This window comes from Rousettus aegyptiacus, unplaced genomic scaffold, assembly GCF_014176215.1.
Source record: "Rousettus aegyptiacus isolate mRouAeg1 unplaced genomic scaffold, mRouAeg1.p scaffold_m13_p_2, whole genome shotgun sequence".
NCBI lineage: Eukaryota > Metazoa > Chordata > Mammalia > Chiroptera > Pteropodidae > Rousettus > Rousettus aegyptiacus.
Genome location: NW_023416295.1, coordinates 133,604,103 through 133,619,697, shown reverse-complemented (window position 1 = coordinate 133,619,697; position 15,595 = coordinate 133,604,103). Strand labels below are relative to the sequence as shown.

Genomic DNA, 15,595 nt, shown 5'->3' with positions numbered 1-15,595 from the left:
CACATTTCAATAATTAAAAGATAAGAATATTTTATATTTCTTAAAAGATAAAAGAACCCCAGTGGATACCAAGAACCTCCTAATCACATATATTGCATATTCCTTTAAGTAGAGTTAAACTCCTGAATGCTTCAAACATAAAAATGTTTCCAAGTTCTCAAACTATAACCCTTAAAGGCCAAAATTTTAACCACTTCTTGGCAACATGCCAAATAATAAATCCTATTTTCTTAACCAGTGTATGCGTGAAGAGGATATATTCCTATCTATAGGGGATCATAATTACAATCAACTGTCACTACCACAGCCATGTTTCAGACTTTGTCTCAATATCTACAGTCATGCACCGCTTAACAATAAGGACACAGTCTGAGAAATGCGTCGGTAAGCAATTGTGTCATTACATTGTGTCAAAATTGTGCAAACATCATAGAGTTCACTTACACAAACCTAGAAGGTATAGCCTATTACGCTTCTATGGTATAACCTACTGCTCTGAGGCTATAAGACTATATACCATATAGTCAACAGATATGTTACCGTATAAAACAACAGATATTAAATCAAGCACAAAAGAAAACGATGCACTCATAAGACATGATATACATAGATGTATGAGGCTGCTGTCGGTGTAACACAGTATACTGTTTTACAGCAAACGTTTTTTGGGGGCTGGTGTCCTTGGGTAGGCATGAACTAGCAAACTTTTTTAATAGGTTGAAAGAGTGCATTCTAATAGATTGATAAAAAGTACAGTAAATCATAAACCAATAACAATCGTTTATTATTATTATCAAGTATTATGTACATAATTATATGTGCTATATTTTTAAATGACTGGCAATGCAGGTTTATTTATACCAACATCACCACAAACATGTGAGTAATGTGTTGTTCTATGACATTATGATGATTATGACTTCAAGGCTATAGGTATTTTTCAGCTCCATTATAATCTTAAGGGACCACCATTGTAAATGTTGTCCGTAGTTGATTGAAAAGTCATTATGCTGCATGTGACTACTTTAAAAAGTGTGAAATCAGACAAAGTCAAACTCAGGTGAAAGTTAAAAGCTCTGAATATGCTTCACCTGTGATTTTGCTCACAGTATGGGTAAAATACATAAGTAACTTTCTGAGTGGCCAATAAACTATAGTGTATTGGCTCTATACACATTTTATCAGTCCAGAGACCTTCTTTTGTTTTGTTTCAGATTCTCAGCTCTAATACTGATTTAACAAAAATTTCAAGTTTCCTTAAGAGTCACGTCAATTACCATGTCTTTGTTTAGTTCAATATTCTACTTCTACATCATCATTAGTATTTTATAAACCATCAGGCTTACCTATTATGAGTTTCTCGAAATTAAACATAGTCACAGTTGACATGCTTAACTTTATTTTGTTCTAGTGTCCTCGAGGGAAGCTAATTAGGCTATAGCTATGAACACCACCACCAGGTCCATTATCCTGAATATTTTTGACCTAGGTAAAGCGGATTCTTTGAAAAACCTAGAGACTAAATTCAGTTACATCACTTTAAAGTCTTTACATGGCTTTTGTTTTAAATAACCAAGGAACCAAAATTTTAGAGCTTGAAGAGACTGAAACTAACTTTAACTTTGGATAACGATACTTAAAAAGCATAAAAATTTTCAGGAATGTGCCCAAAATAAATATACTAGATTACTACATATCTTAACTTACTTCTACGATACTTAAAAAGCATAAAAATTTTCAGGAATGTGCCCAAAATAAATATACTAGATTACTACATATCTTAACTTACTTCTTTCTTACAGAATAGAACTTCTTCAATGCCTAAAATACTAAGGTGAAAGTAAATAAATTAGTCCTTTTTGGCTCGTGATATCCATTCTGAATCATTTCAGTGAAACTTAAATACAAAGTTCAGAGAGCCCAGCTGAATGTAACACAAGACTAGGAAGATGACTCTGAATACATTTTGTACTCTTTTCTTACTATGTAGATTTCCAAACACTGTAAATCTCCCTTTGATTTCTACTTTCCTACAAAGAAATAAACACTAGTAAAATTTTAAACTATGTATCAATTTTTAAGTTATTTTAATTTCAGGATATCCCTTGAGGTATTTAGAAACAAATTAGAGTTCAGAATCCTTGCCTTGAATATCGAATAAACAATGACATAGTGATTTAAATGAAAGAATATGTAAGAAAGCTTTAACACAGGGCCTGACTAAGAGACTGAATATATATACTTATTTCTAATCCTGAAATCCAAAGTAAACTGCATGCCTCTTTAAAAATAGAAGGGAGTTGAGAAAAATGAGAGGGAAGAGATTAATAAGTGATAGCCATGAAAAAACTACTGAATCTGAAATCTGATTCTATGTGTCAAATCACATATATACTTCAAAACACATCTAATTTTTATCATACCAATAAAATATTCACTGAAAATTTAGTTCAAAGTCTAAGTGATTTTTGTGAACCAATATTAATTTGTTATGTATAATGAACAATTTATTAGTAGATTGTGTTCTTGTTACTTCTCTACTTAATGGTTTAATTGATGGCTGCTAACCCCATTAGGGATAATGACATAATTAAAAATATTCTGTTTACTCTCCACTTTTAAGATTACTTTTGTTTAAAGCAGGGGTCCGCAACCCCCAGGCCTTGGACTGGTACTGGTCCATGGCCTGTTAGGAATCTGCTGCACAGCAGGAGATCAGAAGTGAGTGAGTGAGGGAATGAAGCTTCATCTGTATTTGCAGCTGCTCCCCAGAGCTAGCATCACCACCTTAGCTCCACCTCAGATCATCAGGCATTAGATTCTCATAGCAGCTACTGGTCCCTGGTGCCAAAAAGATGGGGGACCACTGATTTAAAAAATACCGCAACACCCCCAACCCTACCCCATCACAATTTATAGCAGTATAGCAGATAAGTACTTTCTTTTAAAAGCTATCTGGCTTCAATCAAATGTTTATGTCCAAAGGTGTAACACAAAAGAAGGAAAATATTACATTCAAGAAAGGTGTTGACTGCAACACTATGTATGTTATCAAGTATTTTCAACTTAAAAAGATTCAACAAGAGTTAAAAACATAGATAAGTTTAGCACTATCTAGTAGAGTGCATAACACTATGCACTATACAATCTAGTAGTTCCAATTCTAGATACATACTCTAGAGAAACCTAGGACATGTAAACCATAATAAAGTTTATGGTTGTGTGAAAGATGCACATAGAGGGTAAGGAAAGATGAAGAATTGTGTCTATTTTCTAAATTCTCATTTTCATAAGTAAAAACACAAACTCAGATTATGTTGTTGAACTTCACAATTATGTACTCACTGAATACAATCTTATGAGAAGGACTGAGTTGGAGCCCTCTACCCATCCAGTAATACTGCTTCTCTACTGGAAGCAGTATCTCCTCTCTTTAAAAAGATTTAATCACAAAGCAAACCAAGATGTACTAAATTCATCATAGATAAAATCTTTAGTTGGGTGGCAGAGAAAAACATGCATTCTTATTTCATTAGTCAATGCTCCTGCAAACACAGAGATTTATTATCATATTAAATTAAATTAAACTCAAAATACTTTTTTCACCTCTTAGTCCCTTCCTGCCAAAGACAAGGTTAGATTTTATTCTAAACAGAACTGTTTCCAAGTATACTACTATAAATTCAATTGGTCCGAATCTTTTTTTATCTTCCTCCCAAACCCCAGCCATAGTCAGTATTCAGTTATGTTCTCCTTTCCACCCTATTAATGAGAATATAAGTAAACAAAGAACTTTGAAAATCCCAATTATATAATAAGTGATTAATTCCAAAATGCTTAGGGACATTAAACAATTTGAAAGCAACTGATGTTAAAATATTTTTGAGACTTACCTCCTTTACTAATATCTACGCACTGACAAATTACTCAGATTATATAGCATGATTAATATGACAATGAATTTTTATTTCACAATGCACCAGTACCAAGATCTACTTAAGTGAGCCCAAACTGAGTCAACATAATACATTAAGGTTCAAAATGTCCCGTTTCTTAATCATTTACTATTTATGAAGAAATTCAGTAATACATCTAACTCAAACTCTAAAATTAGTTCATACTAAATTAAAAATAGGAGTTAAGAAAATGAAGTTTTAAAGTCATTTTTGCCTCTTAAGGTATGAGACCTTGGCCAAGTTATAGAATGCAAAATCCAAATAGAAGGACACTATTACATATGCTCTGGTCATCCCACAAGGCTGATATAAAGAAGAAATCAAATAATCTATGTAAAAATTATCTGAAAAATATAAAACACACAGCAGACAGGTGTCATTAGTAGTAAACAGATATCCCAAGAGGGTCAAGTACACTGAAGATGAATTACTTCATTCCTCAAAGTCTCAAAAAAAAACAACCTCTTATTCCTGTAAGGTTTTTTAAAAAAGGTATGTATTTAAATTTTTTATAAAAGAAAATCAGAAGAAAATATACTGCCAGAATTTGAATAATACAATGAAATTTGTCCAAAGGAAGGGGAACACATTACTATAAAATAATTTATGAAAACCAGTATCTTTAGGTAGAATGAAATCATGGTAGAGAACTAATATAGAATAATATTTAATATTTATTCTCAGACTCACCTCTGCCCATTTAAGAATACAGGTCATACAGAAGACATGATTACAGCTTTCTGGAAAACCAACTTCCTTCTCTAATAGGCAATTAAGACATATTGGACATCTGTCAGCTTCATTGTACAACAGGTCAGTGGTAGTAGTATTATCTTTGTTTTCTTTGCCTATAAAGTAAAGAAGCCACATATGCTTTCAAGTTCTCCAGATCCTTTAAAGGGCCTTTCTACTACAAAGTAACTAGATCTTAGATACATTATAACAAACATACTCCTTAAGCATTATACCCCCCAAATTTACTAATTTTTATTTTTTAATGGGGGAGTGAAAAGGATTTTGCATAAATTTAATTTTAAAATAAGTCACGATTTAAAAATTTAAAAGTAAAAAAAAAGTTATAGTGACAAATCTCCCACTCATACCTACCTCCATCCAGTTTCACTTAACTGCTACATTTCTTCTCTTTTCTTCCAAAGATTTCTTTAATGCACAGACAAGAAAATCCTAATACATATTCTTTCAAACCTCCTTCACACAAATGCTAGGACACTATATATACCAGTCTGCATTTTTGTTTGTTTTAACCTACTGATAAACATGTACTTGTTTTCAACCTTTGGGTATTATAACAATGCTACAAAAAAAACTTTTGTCATTTCACATTTTTAATAATAGTACATTTATAGGGTAAATTCCTAAAAATGGAACTGCTAGATTGATATGTATTTACATTCGTAATCTGAATAGATATACCAAATTATACCCCTATGGTTTGTACTGATTTAAATGCCCATCAGAAATGTTATTAATACACAACAAATGTATTGCTGGCCCAAAAGTAAATAAAAGAAGCTCCAAGATTCAACATAAAATAAAACAAACAAACAAACAAACAAAAATGGTCAGATGAAATGTGATTACACACCAGGCAAATGGAAAAGCTGGGATCGTCCTGAAGAGCAAATGTCCACACTAATGTTCAGGTCTGGAGACTTACCCTTAGGACCAACCCAGGTAGGGAAACTTTCTGAGAGACTTCTATGGGACGCCAAGACTCTCAAACGGGGCTAAAGTGGTCCCAACTTAGGTCCAGGAAAAAGCAAATACAAATGGGGTCCCCAACTCCCAGGCTGCGGAGCAGCACTGTTTCGCGGCCTGTTAAGAACAGCACTGCATAAGAGGTGAGCAGCAGGTGAGCAAGTAAAGCTTCATCTGTATTTGCAGCCTCTCCCCAGTGCTAGCATCACCTCTTCACCTCCACCTCAGATCATCGTGCATTAGATTCCCATAGGAGCACCAGTCCCTGGTGCCAAAAGGGTTGGGGACCGCTGCTCTGGAGGAAAGCATCCTAATTTAGGTCCCCAGGATTCCAGATTAAATTTATAAAATATGAGCTCATAATCCAACATTACCAAACCTAAGAGAATAAGCTGCTCAGAATAAGAATCAGCAGAAACAAGTATTTAGATTTACTTATTTTTCTATTTCTATTTTATATATTATATTTATTATAATTTTAATTACATACACACTGGCTTAAATATCAAAATTTTTAAATACTACACAGAATGATTAAACAGGAGATAAGACCCAGAAGAAAAAGAAATTTGTGAACTGGAAAAAAGATTTGAGAAAATGACCTAGACTATAAAGGACATACAAGGGGATAAAACCTTTGAAAGAGAGGTTGTTGAGAAATAAGGTCAGAAGATGTCTAACATACTAATTGAAGTCCAGAAGGAAAGAATAAAGAGGCGGCAATAATTAAAGCAGTAATGACTGGAAAATGATAAAATAAGTTAAAACCAAACAACAAAAAAAATGACCCACCAGATAAAGAAAAAATAAAAATAATCCAAGCCTAGAAACAATGTGGCAAAACTGAACATCTTCAAAGATGAAAACGTACTAAAAGCAAAAGAGGGAAAACACAGGTCATCTGCCAGGGAATGACAATTAAGGCTGAAAAAAGATTTCTTGACAGCAAGAAAGAAAACTAGAAAATGGCTTAAATAATACCTTCAATGTACTAAGAAGGGGGTGGGAAGCTATCAATCCAAAATTTTATACCTATTTTAGAATAGTTTTGAAGAGGATAAATACAAAAACCTAGAGTTTACCAACAGATTTCTCACTTAATGAAGTTCCCCCCCACCCCCAGAAAAAAAAGGAATAGAGAAGAATGAACTCTCTATCCAAATACTGTCTGTGTCAAATATCATTTAATTTGTGGTGCTCAAAAAAAAAAAAAGGTGCCAAAATGATGGATAACTATAACCTATAAATCTCAAGTAGGATGCTCAAAGTTAGTGTTCTAAAGTTCTTCTACTATTGTCAGTGAAGATTAAAATATCAACTTTAGAAGCAGAGGAAAAATATCAATGCTATTTTGAAAAACAACAATAATAAAAGCAGAAAAAGTATGGAATTACTAAACAAATAGGGAGCACAAATTTAAAGAGAAAAACAAAAGAGCTCAACAAACCAAAAGCCTTCATCAATTAAAAATAAGACATGGGAAGAAGAAAAATAATGTGTTCACTTCTTAATCTGGCAGCTTATTTCAGAATTTAAGAACAAAAATAAGAAAAAAACAAAAAACTCCTTGTGTATTTTGAAATGTATACAAATAAACAGTTTGAAAATGCTAAGTTTTGCTTTTAACATACAAGCTTTATAAAAAGGAAAAGTTACCTTCCATGTCTTCATATTCCTGATCTCCCACATTTAGGGTATATACAGTTTTCTTCCTCATTTCGCCTTGAAAAGGGATTTCCTACAGGATGAATTATAATAGAGACCTTTTATGTTAGTTTCTCCCAATATTTTTTAAATAATACCTAGAACTGTAAGAAATTATTTTACACATAAAAGAACACAGTACAGGCCCAATCAGTAAATTCTGTGAATAATCCAATACTTTTTTATGTTTCTTGCCCATCGAGCACAAAGTCTTACTGAAAGGAAAAGCCTTATATAAGTATTAAGCAACAAAGACTATATGATTAGTTGTGTGGTCAGACATAAATACAATCAGAGCTTAGAAAAGAGATCAGTTTGGATTGGATCTTTCATTGAAGGTGATACGTTACCATACGTTGAGGGGTTCAAGGTATTTAAGGAGCAACATAATATAAAAGAAAAAAATAGTATTTAGCTAGGTCAATCTGGCAAAAACAAGAGTGAGCAAAAGTGTAAAGGGGTGTGTGTGTGCGCGTGTGTGTGTGTATCCTGAAGAGGAATGGGCATGTGTGTCAAGAAGTTCATCTGAAAGATTACACTGAGGGTTAAGAAAAGCTATAAGCGGAGCAATGTAAATCAAGCAGGGTTAGATTATAGAGGGATGTCTAATGTTTGACTGAGAAATTTAAATTCAATCATATAGATTCTCCTAAAGAACAAGGACGTGAGAAAAGTAATATAAATGAACCCTTTAAAGGAATGAGCAGCCAGAAAAGTATAGAATTGATTACAGTGGAGAGATATTAGAAGCGGAGAGATTTCCATAGGTAGGATAACTGGCTATGAAGTGAATAGAAAAATCAAAAAACTAAAGAGCTGAAATATTTTTGAGATTTGGTGACTACAAAACATAGGGAAGGAATCAAATATTATTCTGGCCAGAAGACTAGAAAAGGTGATTATAGGAGGCAAATGAGAAACACGGGAAATTAATGTTAGTCAAAGGAAACCAATTTATGAGGCAAAATTGTTTTTTTAAATCAACTCAGAATTATTTCTTGAATTGAGGCAAGATATGTGATTGCAATGTATTTAAATGTATTTACATACATTTTGGAATAACTAGGCACAAGAAATCACCAATTTCATCAGTTATTCTTCTATCTATATATGAGGTAATTTTTTGTTCATGGTAGTTTCTACATTAAAGGTACTATTGCACAGGAAAATTCTCCATTAGGTTAAATAAGGTGAAATGTAAAGGCCCAACTTTGGTTCAAAAACCAATTGTAAAGCAGAAGATAAGAAACTTAGTAGCACATATGATTTAAAGGTTTTAGATTAAAAATTTGAAACGAGGACTACAGCTACTAAAAAATAGTTAATGCAATCACAGTCTACCTTAATAAAAACAGAATGTCAAAAACAAGAGAAAAGTTTCTCATTCAAGCTACATGTGCAACGTTTATTTTAGTTCTAGTAGTATTCTTCAGGGACAAAATGATGAAAGTCCAGGGAAGATGACTAAAATGGTGACAGCCCTAGAAATCATATCATATGCAGAAAGGTAAAGCAGCAAGAACATTTAGCCTGGAAGAAGAAAAGGCTTAAAAAGGTTAACGGTTCTCTTAAACAGAATGAGCTGGTCTGAAGGAAGGTAGAATAACCTATCAATGAAGGTATTTAAAGAGAGGCCCAACAACTTCTTGTGGGATTTTTTTTTTTAATTCAAAGATTTATTGAGTGCTATCAGTATACTATTAGGCAATACTCGAAGTACAGAACTGAATAAGATAGAAATTCCTTCCTTTACATTCTAGTGGGAGAGATAAAATAAAGTAAAATATCTGATATGTTAGATGTTGAAAAGTGCTATGGGGAAAAATAAAACCATACAATTATGAATAAAAACCATACGATTAGTATCGCTAACTCGTGAGAAAATGGAGAAGCTGTTATTTCATACAGTGTTTAGAAAAAGCCTTTCTGATAAAGTGACATGTGAACTGGCAATCTGAAAGAAGGGAGTTACTTGAAAAGCTAGAGGAATTGCACTCTAAAGCAGAGAGAATAGCAAATATGAAAGTCTAAAGGCAGAGTAGAGAAGCATGTCTCGTGTGTTCAAGAAAAAAAGAGATAAATGTGGTTAGAATAGAGTGAAAGAGAGGAAAACTAGTAGATGAGGATAGAGAGAGAGTAGAACATAAAATTATGCAGTACCTTCTAGGCTAAGGTAAATAAATACATTTGCTTCTTTGAGTGAGATGGGCCTTAGGGAATTTTAAGCAGAGGAGGAAGCAAAGGAAAAAGTGGAGGCAGCAAAGAAAGTACTGCAATAATCTAGAGAGGACATGGCAATGGCTTGTACCACAGTAGTAGCAAAGGTGATGAAAAGTGCTCAGATTCTACTTGTGTTTTCAAAAATATAGTCATAAGGGTTTGCTGACAAGATCAAATGTGGGTATGTGTTAGAGAGCGAGAGTGCAGGATAATTCTGAAGTATTCTGACCTGAACAACTATAATTGAAGGAAGGCAGACGATTACTTTTAAAATATTCGTATAATCATAGGTTACTCTACTTGATATTCACTCAAAAATACCGTATTAATATCACCTAAGAACTTGTTACAAATGCAGGGTATCTCAGGCATCACCAGCCCAGGCCTATTGAATAAGAATCTGCATTTTATCAAGATTCATATGTACATTAAAAGCCTAAGAAACACTGCTCTAGACAACGTCCCAGTTTAGCTGATTTTAGTTACATTATGTTCCTGTATGATCTATAATTGACTATAATTCTTTATTTAAGTAAAGTCTATAATGAGTATAATAATTTATTTGGGAAAGTCATACTATACACTCACCCACATTATCCTAAATATCTGAAAATAAAAAATAGTTTAGTTGGAGTTAATTCAATGTGAAAAAACTGTCAATTTGAAAATTAACAGTATTTTAAAAACCTAGGAAGTTTTCAGAAGATGTAATATTTCTCCTTTAAGAATATTAAGCTTATAGTATTTACATATTAACATATAATTTATTTTTTATAATAAATACTGTATTCCCTTTTAACTCATGCAATGAAGTACATAAGTAATGGTTTATCATGAAAAGCTTAGAGACCTCAATCAAGTTGTCAAACTTTCCTTCTTTATATGTTAGAAATCTGCTTAAAAACTGTTTGAGTGTTCCAAATTTTTACAACTTATGCGCTTCTTCTGGAACATACCATGACTTAGCTGTTTCCACACCTAAAAACAATTATGCCACATTACCAGTTTATTCATCCAAAATGATAGGGGTCTTGGCATTTCACTAGATCAAAGTCACATGTTTAAATTCAGCAACTTCTAACTTGTTCATGTTTATCTGTTCTACCTGCCTGGACTCCACTTTTAAATCTAAGAATCAAGGCTTTTTAATACCAGTTTTGGTTTGAACTTCCAGTAACAGGAGAGGAATACAACACAAGCTCATGGTCATAGCCAGTAATTTGTGGTCAACGGAAAGACCTAAGAAATATGCTGTCGGTGGCCCTGACTATCCTCCTTTGTGGTTTCCCAAAAAGTTAAATATAACCTAATTAACGATCTATGACTCTATAATCCTGTTTATTTTACATAGACTACTTATTAGCTCTAACAAATTCTGTAAGTTAATTAAGTCAAACCAAATTCTTTTCATTTTGATTTACTACAAATAAATTTCGAAGAAGTGATGTTCATTCTAGATTTTAAGTTAACTTTGTTTACTTTTCATATCATTTTAATTTACAAATTTCAACCCTGTATCTCTCTTCCCAGGCTCTACCTTTCCAAGCTAAAATATCTTTTAAGTCTGTCATCTCTAATATAATGATCTTAAAGCACTTCTACCTTCCAGGTAGAAGTTGCCCTTTTCTATTGCTTCTGTTATATATTAAAAATACTATTCCAAATATGTTCATCAAACAGTTTGAGATGAATGACCTAATCTTGAAATTTTATTTATCATAAAACTATCAACTTTTAGAATGTGGAATGGAAAAAAAGCAGTTTTCAAGACCTTAAAACTCTTTTCTCACACAAATCATGGAAGTGAAAGTCTCAGGTGAGCCATTACAGTGCATTCAAGTAATAGTAGTGTAGAAAACAGTTCTCTAAAACAGTGCTGCCCAAATGGGAATTGTTCTACCATGCACTTGAACTGTGGCTAATACAAGTGAAGAACTAAATTTTAAGTTTTATTTATATTTTCATTAAGTAGTCCAATGTGGCTATCAGCTACCTACTATACTGATGGCATAGCTCTAAGATATAACTACTACACTCTATATAAAATTGCTTCAAATTATACAAGCAATGCTAACAATCTATTTTCTACTGTAATAGTTGCTGGGAGCACTTCAAGGAACCCAAGAAAGGACCAGAGGTTCCTAGTAATAGAAACTAAACATTTTAGCTTTGGCTAGTTCCATTTAAAATTCCTATCATTCTTTTCTTCTCCCCATCTTTTCCTTTTCCAAAGTCTGTTTCCTTCCCTCTACTACAAAACAGAACTCCTTTCCCTTCCAGTTCACTTCGAAACTCCCTCTGCTTGCTTCCTCCTACTGTCCTAAGCAAATCCACAATATCTAAAGGTATCAACATTCTAGTTATGACTACGAACGTTAGAATTCAACAGACCTTGATTCAATCTCAGCTCCACTGCCATGCAATAAACGGCTGCTGTTATTATCACTGCTAGTAAGAACAGAAAAACAGGGAAGGGTAATAAAATTGTTGTTTGCATAATTTCTTTGTTTTCCCTAGACAACAGTGAAAAAGGCAAAATACTGAAAGAATATGAATAAACATTTCTGGCTAACTAATCAAATTTAGTAATATTTTGTCAGAAGGGTACAATCAGATCCTTTGGACACAAAGAAAAAAGGACATATGAATGGCCATGAGGAAGTTTAATTCTATTTTCCACCCCACTCCCAAACCCAATCCGGCCATTACAAACTCTACTATAGAAAGGCATTGATATGATAAATGGAAGCCAGAGTTGAATGAAAGGGATACTAGGAAAAGAGCAGTCACTATTGTTGGGAATGCTTAAGCCAAGGACAAAGCACACTTCATAAAGATGCTAAATACTATATGGATTTGTATGGCTGAGGTCTTCGAAGAATCCACAGTGACTCTAAGGACCTCTCATAGATAGTCTATTCTTTTTAATTCTTTTTTTCCTAACTTCTATCCAAGATAAACCAATCCCCAAATTTAACCTTCTAAAAAAGTCAAAAAAAGAGGTTCCATTCAATAAGGTACTATGAGTGGTGGTGTATTTCAGTGATTAATGATTGGGGACTGATGTCAGACAAACTCTGTGCTATGACATTGTCTAGTAATAATAAGCATTCAAATATTAACCATTACTATTAATGCAAGATCTTTCACCCTGACCCAGTCTTAAATAAAACCATTAAGTGCTTCCTTATCTACTCAAAACTTTGATCCTACCTGTAAGAGTGTTATTTTCCCTTGGAGAAACCATAAACAAGGCTATTTTTTTATTTTTTATTTTTTGTTGTCTAGAGAGGGATACTATCCATTACTATAGGCCAGTGGTCAGAAAACTAGCTGAGTGTTTTTGTAAATAAAGTTTTACTGAAGGACAGTCAGGCTCATTCCTTCACATATTGCCTATGGCTGCTTTTGCACTACAATGACAAAATTGAATAACTGTGACAAAAACCACGTACTCTGCTAAATATGACCTAAGTGCCCATCAATACATGATTGGATAAAGAAGTTATGGTACATATATAAGATGGAATATTACTTAGCTATTATTAAAAAATGAAATCTTACCATTTGCAATGACATGGATGAACCTAGAGGGTATTATGCTGAGTGAAATAAGTCAGAGAGAAAGATAAATACCATATGATTTCACTTATAGTGGAATCTAAGGAACAAAAGAAACAAATTAAAAACAGACTTACAGATATAGAGAACAAACTAGTAATTGCCAGAGTAGAAGGGGCTGGGTGAAAAAGGTGAAAGGATGAAGAAGTACAAATTAATAGTAGTTACAAAACAGTCATGTGGATTTAGAGTATAATGTAGAGCAGGGGTCCCCAATCCTTGGGCAGCAGGGATCAGTCTGTGGCTTGTTAAGAACCAGGCCACACAGTAGGAGATGAGCCGTAAGTGAGCGAGCAAAGCTCCATCTATACTTGCAGCCGCTCCCCGGTGCTAGCATCCACTGCCTCAGCTCCACTTTAAATCATCATCAGGTATTGGATTCTCATAGGAGGACTGGTCCCAGGTGCCAAAAAGGTTGGGGACCACTGGTGTAGGATATATAGCCAATATTACTGTAATGGTTATATGTAATGCCAGATGAGTGCTACAGATATCAGAGGGATCACTTCATGGACTGTACAAATGTCTAACTTTTAAAAATTTAGGAAATAAATGAAAAAATACAATACAATACAATTTGGTCCATTTTAGAAAAAGTTTGCAAACACCATTAAAGACCATAGAACACTGCTTTGTTTGGAGATGTGGTTTAGCCTCTCACTGCAGAGGCCTCCTCAAGCTTTCTTAACTATCTACATTTGTATTCAACCTGTACATCTGACATAACAGCTACTTATTACACGAGTCAATGGTTCTCCAATGTTGTCCTTGATTTCCTTTAAAATTCCCCTGAAGGCTATGTGTGTTTGTTGATTTATCTACACTTATTTTATCAATCTGGCGTAAATAAACGATCATGAATATTTGCTCTACTGCCTTCAACTTGTTCACTTCAGAGTATGGTTAACATAATTAACTCCTTCAGCTTGATAGTTATTTCCTTTATACCTTCTTTGTTGCATAAATCAACTGACTCCGGCTTCTGATATGTCACTGTTGAATTTTTAATCTCTTCCAGAATGCTCCCAAAGTTTTTTTTCTTACCTGATTTCCACCATATAACAATTGTCAGACTTCTTTGCTTCAAGTGGACTATTTTGACATGTTTTTATTTAGAATATGTTTTGCCTGCATGTTTGATGCTAAGAGCTTTAATACTAGTACTCTTCAGTATAGACAGGAATATTCCTTTAGAACAGGTTTTAGAAAAACTCTCTAGGTTCAAACCTCGAATAGTCTGCCACTAGTTGTGTGATTTTAACCTCTTTAAAGCCTGTTTTTCTCATCTATAAAATAAAGATATAGTAGTAACCACTTCAGTCATTAAAAAGGTTAAGTGGAAAGTTCTTAGCACAAAAGAAGTACTCAACAACTAGCATACACGTACAAACACATGAAAACCTCCCCACCCCAAATGGATTTTAGTTGTATCATAATAAATCTGCATGATTCTAAGAACAGATTTTCATTATTCTAAAAAACTCCTGTTATTTCCAATATCCACATATAGAAAAAAACAGTATGAGTACAAAGTTCATAAAATTTAAATGGTCAGTTTTTTTACACAGATCTTATAGTACAAACAAAAATAAGTTCTTGATTCTACACTGACAATATTTACCAAGATTCTAGTTTATGTAAAAATAAAAATGTTGAACCAAGACGCAAAATCTAGGACTCAAAAGTAAAGTCCTAGGATTTTTTATCCTATTTTCTACTTTATATAGTTATAGGAGATAAAACACTGAATGGTTGTAACATGACAACTGTAGGGGAAAAAAAAGGTCACGGTTAAGTGAAGCTGTAACTATAATATTTTAGGTGGTACTTAAAAGTGTCATTTAATAAGTATTAATAATATATAAATATTCACAAGCCTTCTTACCCTGAAGAATCTTCAGGTCGAGCAGCAGTTAGGTAATCTGTTTTCCATCAAACTATTCTGGGGAAGGAATTATAAAAATTAGTCCCATTTCACTTCACTTTCACCCAGCTGTTTCTGTATTTAACTTGGGTTCAAAAGAAAAAACAGGAAAATATAAAGAATGACTTATTCCAGAGGGCCGACAGATGTTGAGAACTATTTATTTAGAACACAAGACATTTTGACAGAGTAACTGTATGCCCTTCAAACACAAAGACACACACAAGTACTGAAGGCTGATAATAATGAAAACATTTTGTTCCGTGAGGGAGAAGTCACTTTCAGCATATAGGAAAAAAAAAAACAATTGAAAACAAAGTAACAGAAAATTAGAAAACATCTATCCCAACAAATAGACTGGTCATATCACCTAAGAAGGCAATTTAGAAAAAGATACACAAAACATCCCAGAAATTCAACAACTGCTAGAATTTAAATTATTTCCTGAACT

General features: G+C 33.3%; 1 protein-coding gene across 4 annotated transcripts in view; it reads right to left on the bottom strand.

The window, feature by feature from the left end:
- Positions 1 to 15,595, bottom strand: part of SCAF11 (SR-related CTD associated factor 11) — a 65,049-nt gene that overhangs the window by 31,705 nt on the left and 17,749 nt on the right. For 2 of the 4 annotated variants that reach the window (XM_016134308.2, XM_016134314.2), the window contains exons 2-4: positions 15,106 to 15,162; positions 7,332 to 7,413; positions 4,647 to 4,804 (exon numbers count right to left, since the gene is read on the bottom strand). In XM_016134308.2, coding sequence (XP_015989794.1) covers positions 4,647 to 4,804; positions 7,332 to 7,392 — 219 coding nt within the window. In that variant the 5' untranslated portion in view covers positions 7,393 to 7,413; positions 15,106 to 15,162. Of the gene's footprint in view, positions 1 to 4,646; positions 4,805 to 7,331; positions 7,414 to 11,990; positions 12,045 to 15,105; positions 15,163 to 15,595 lie in introns of those variants that run through there. The other 2 variants (XM_016134312.2, XM_016134313.2) reach the window with 2 other exon arrangements.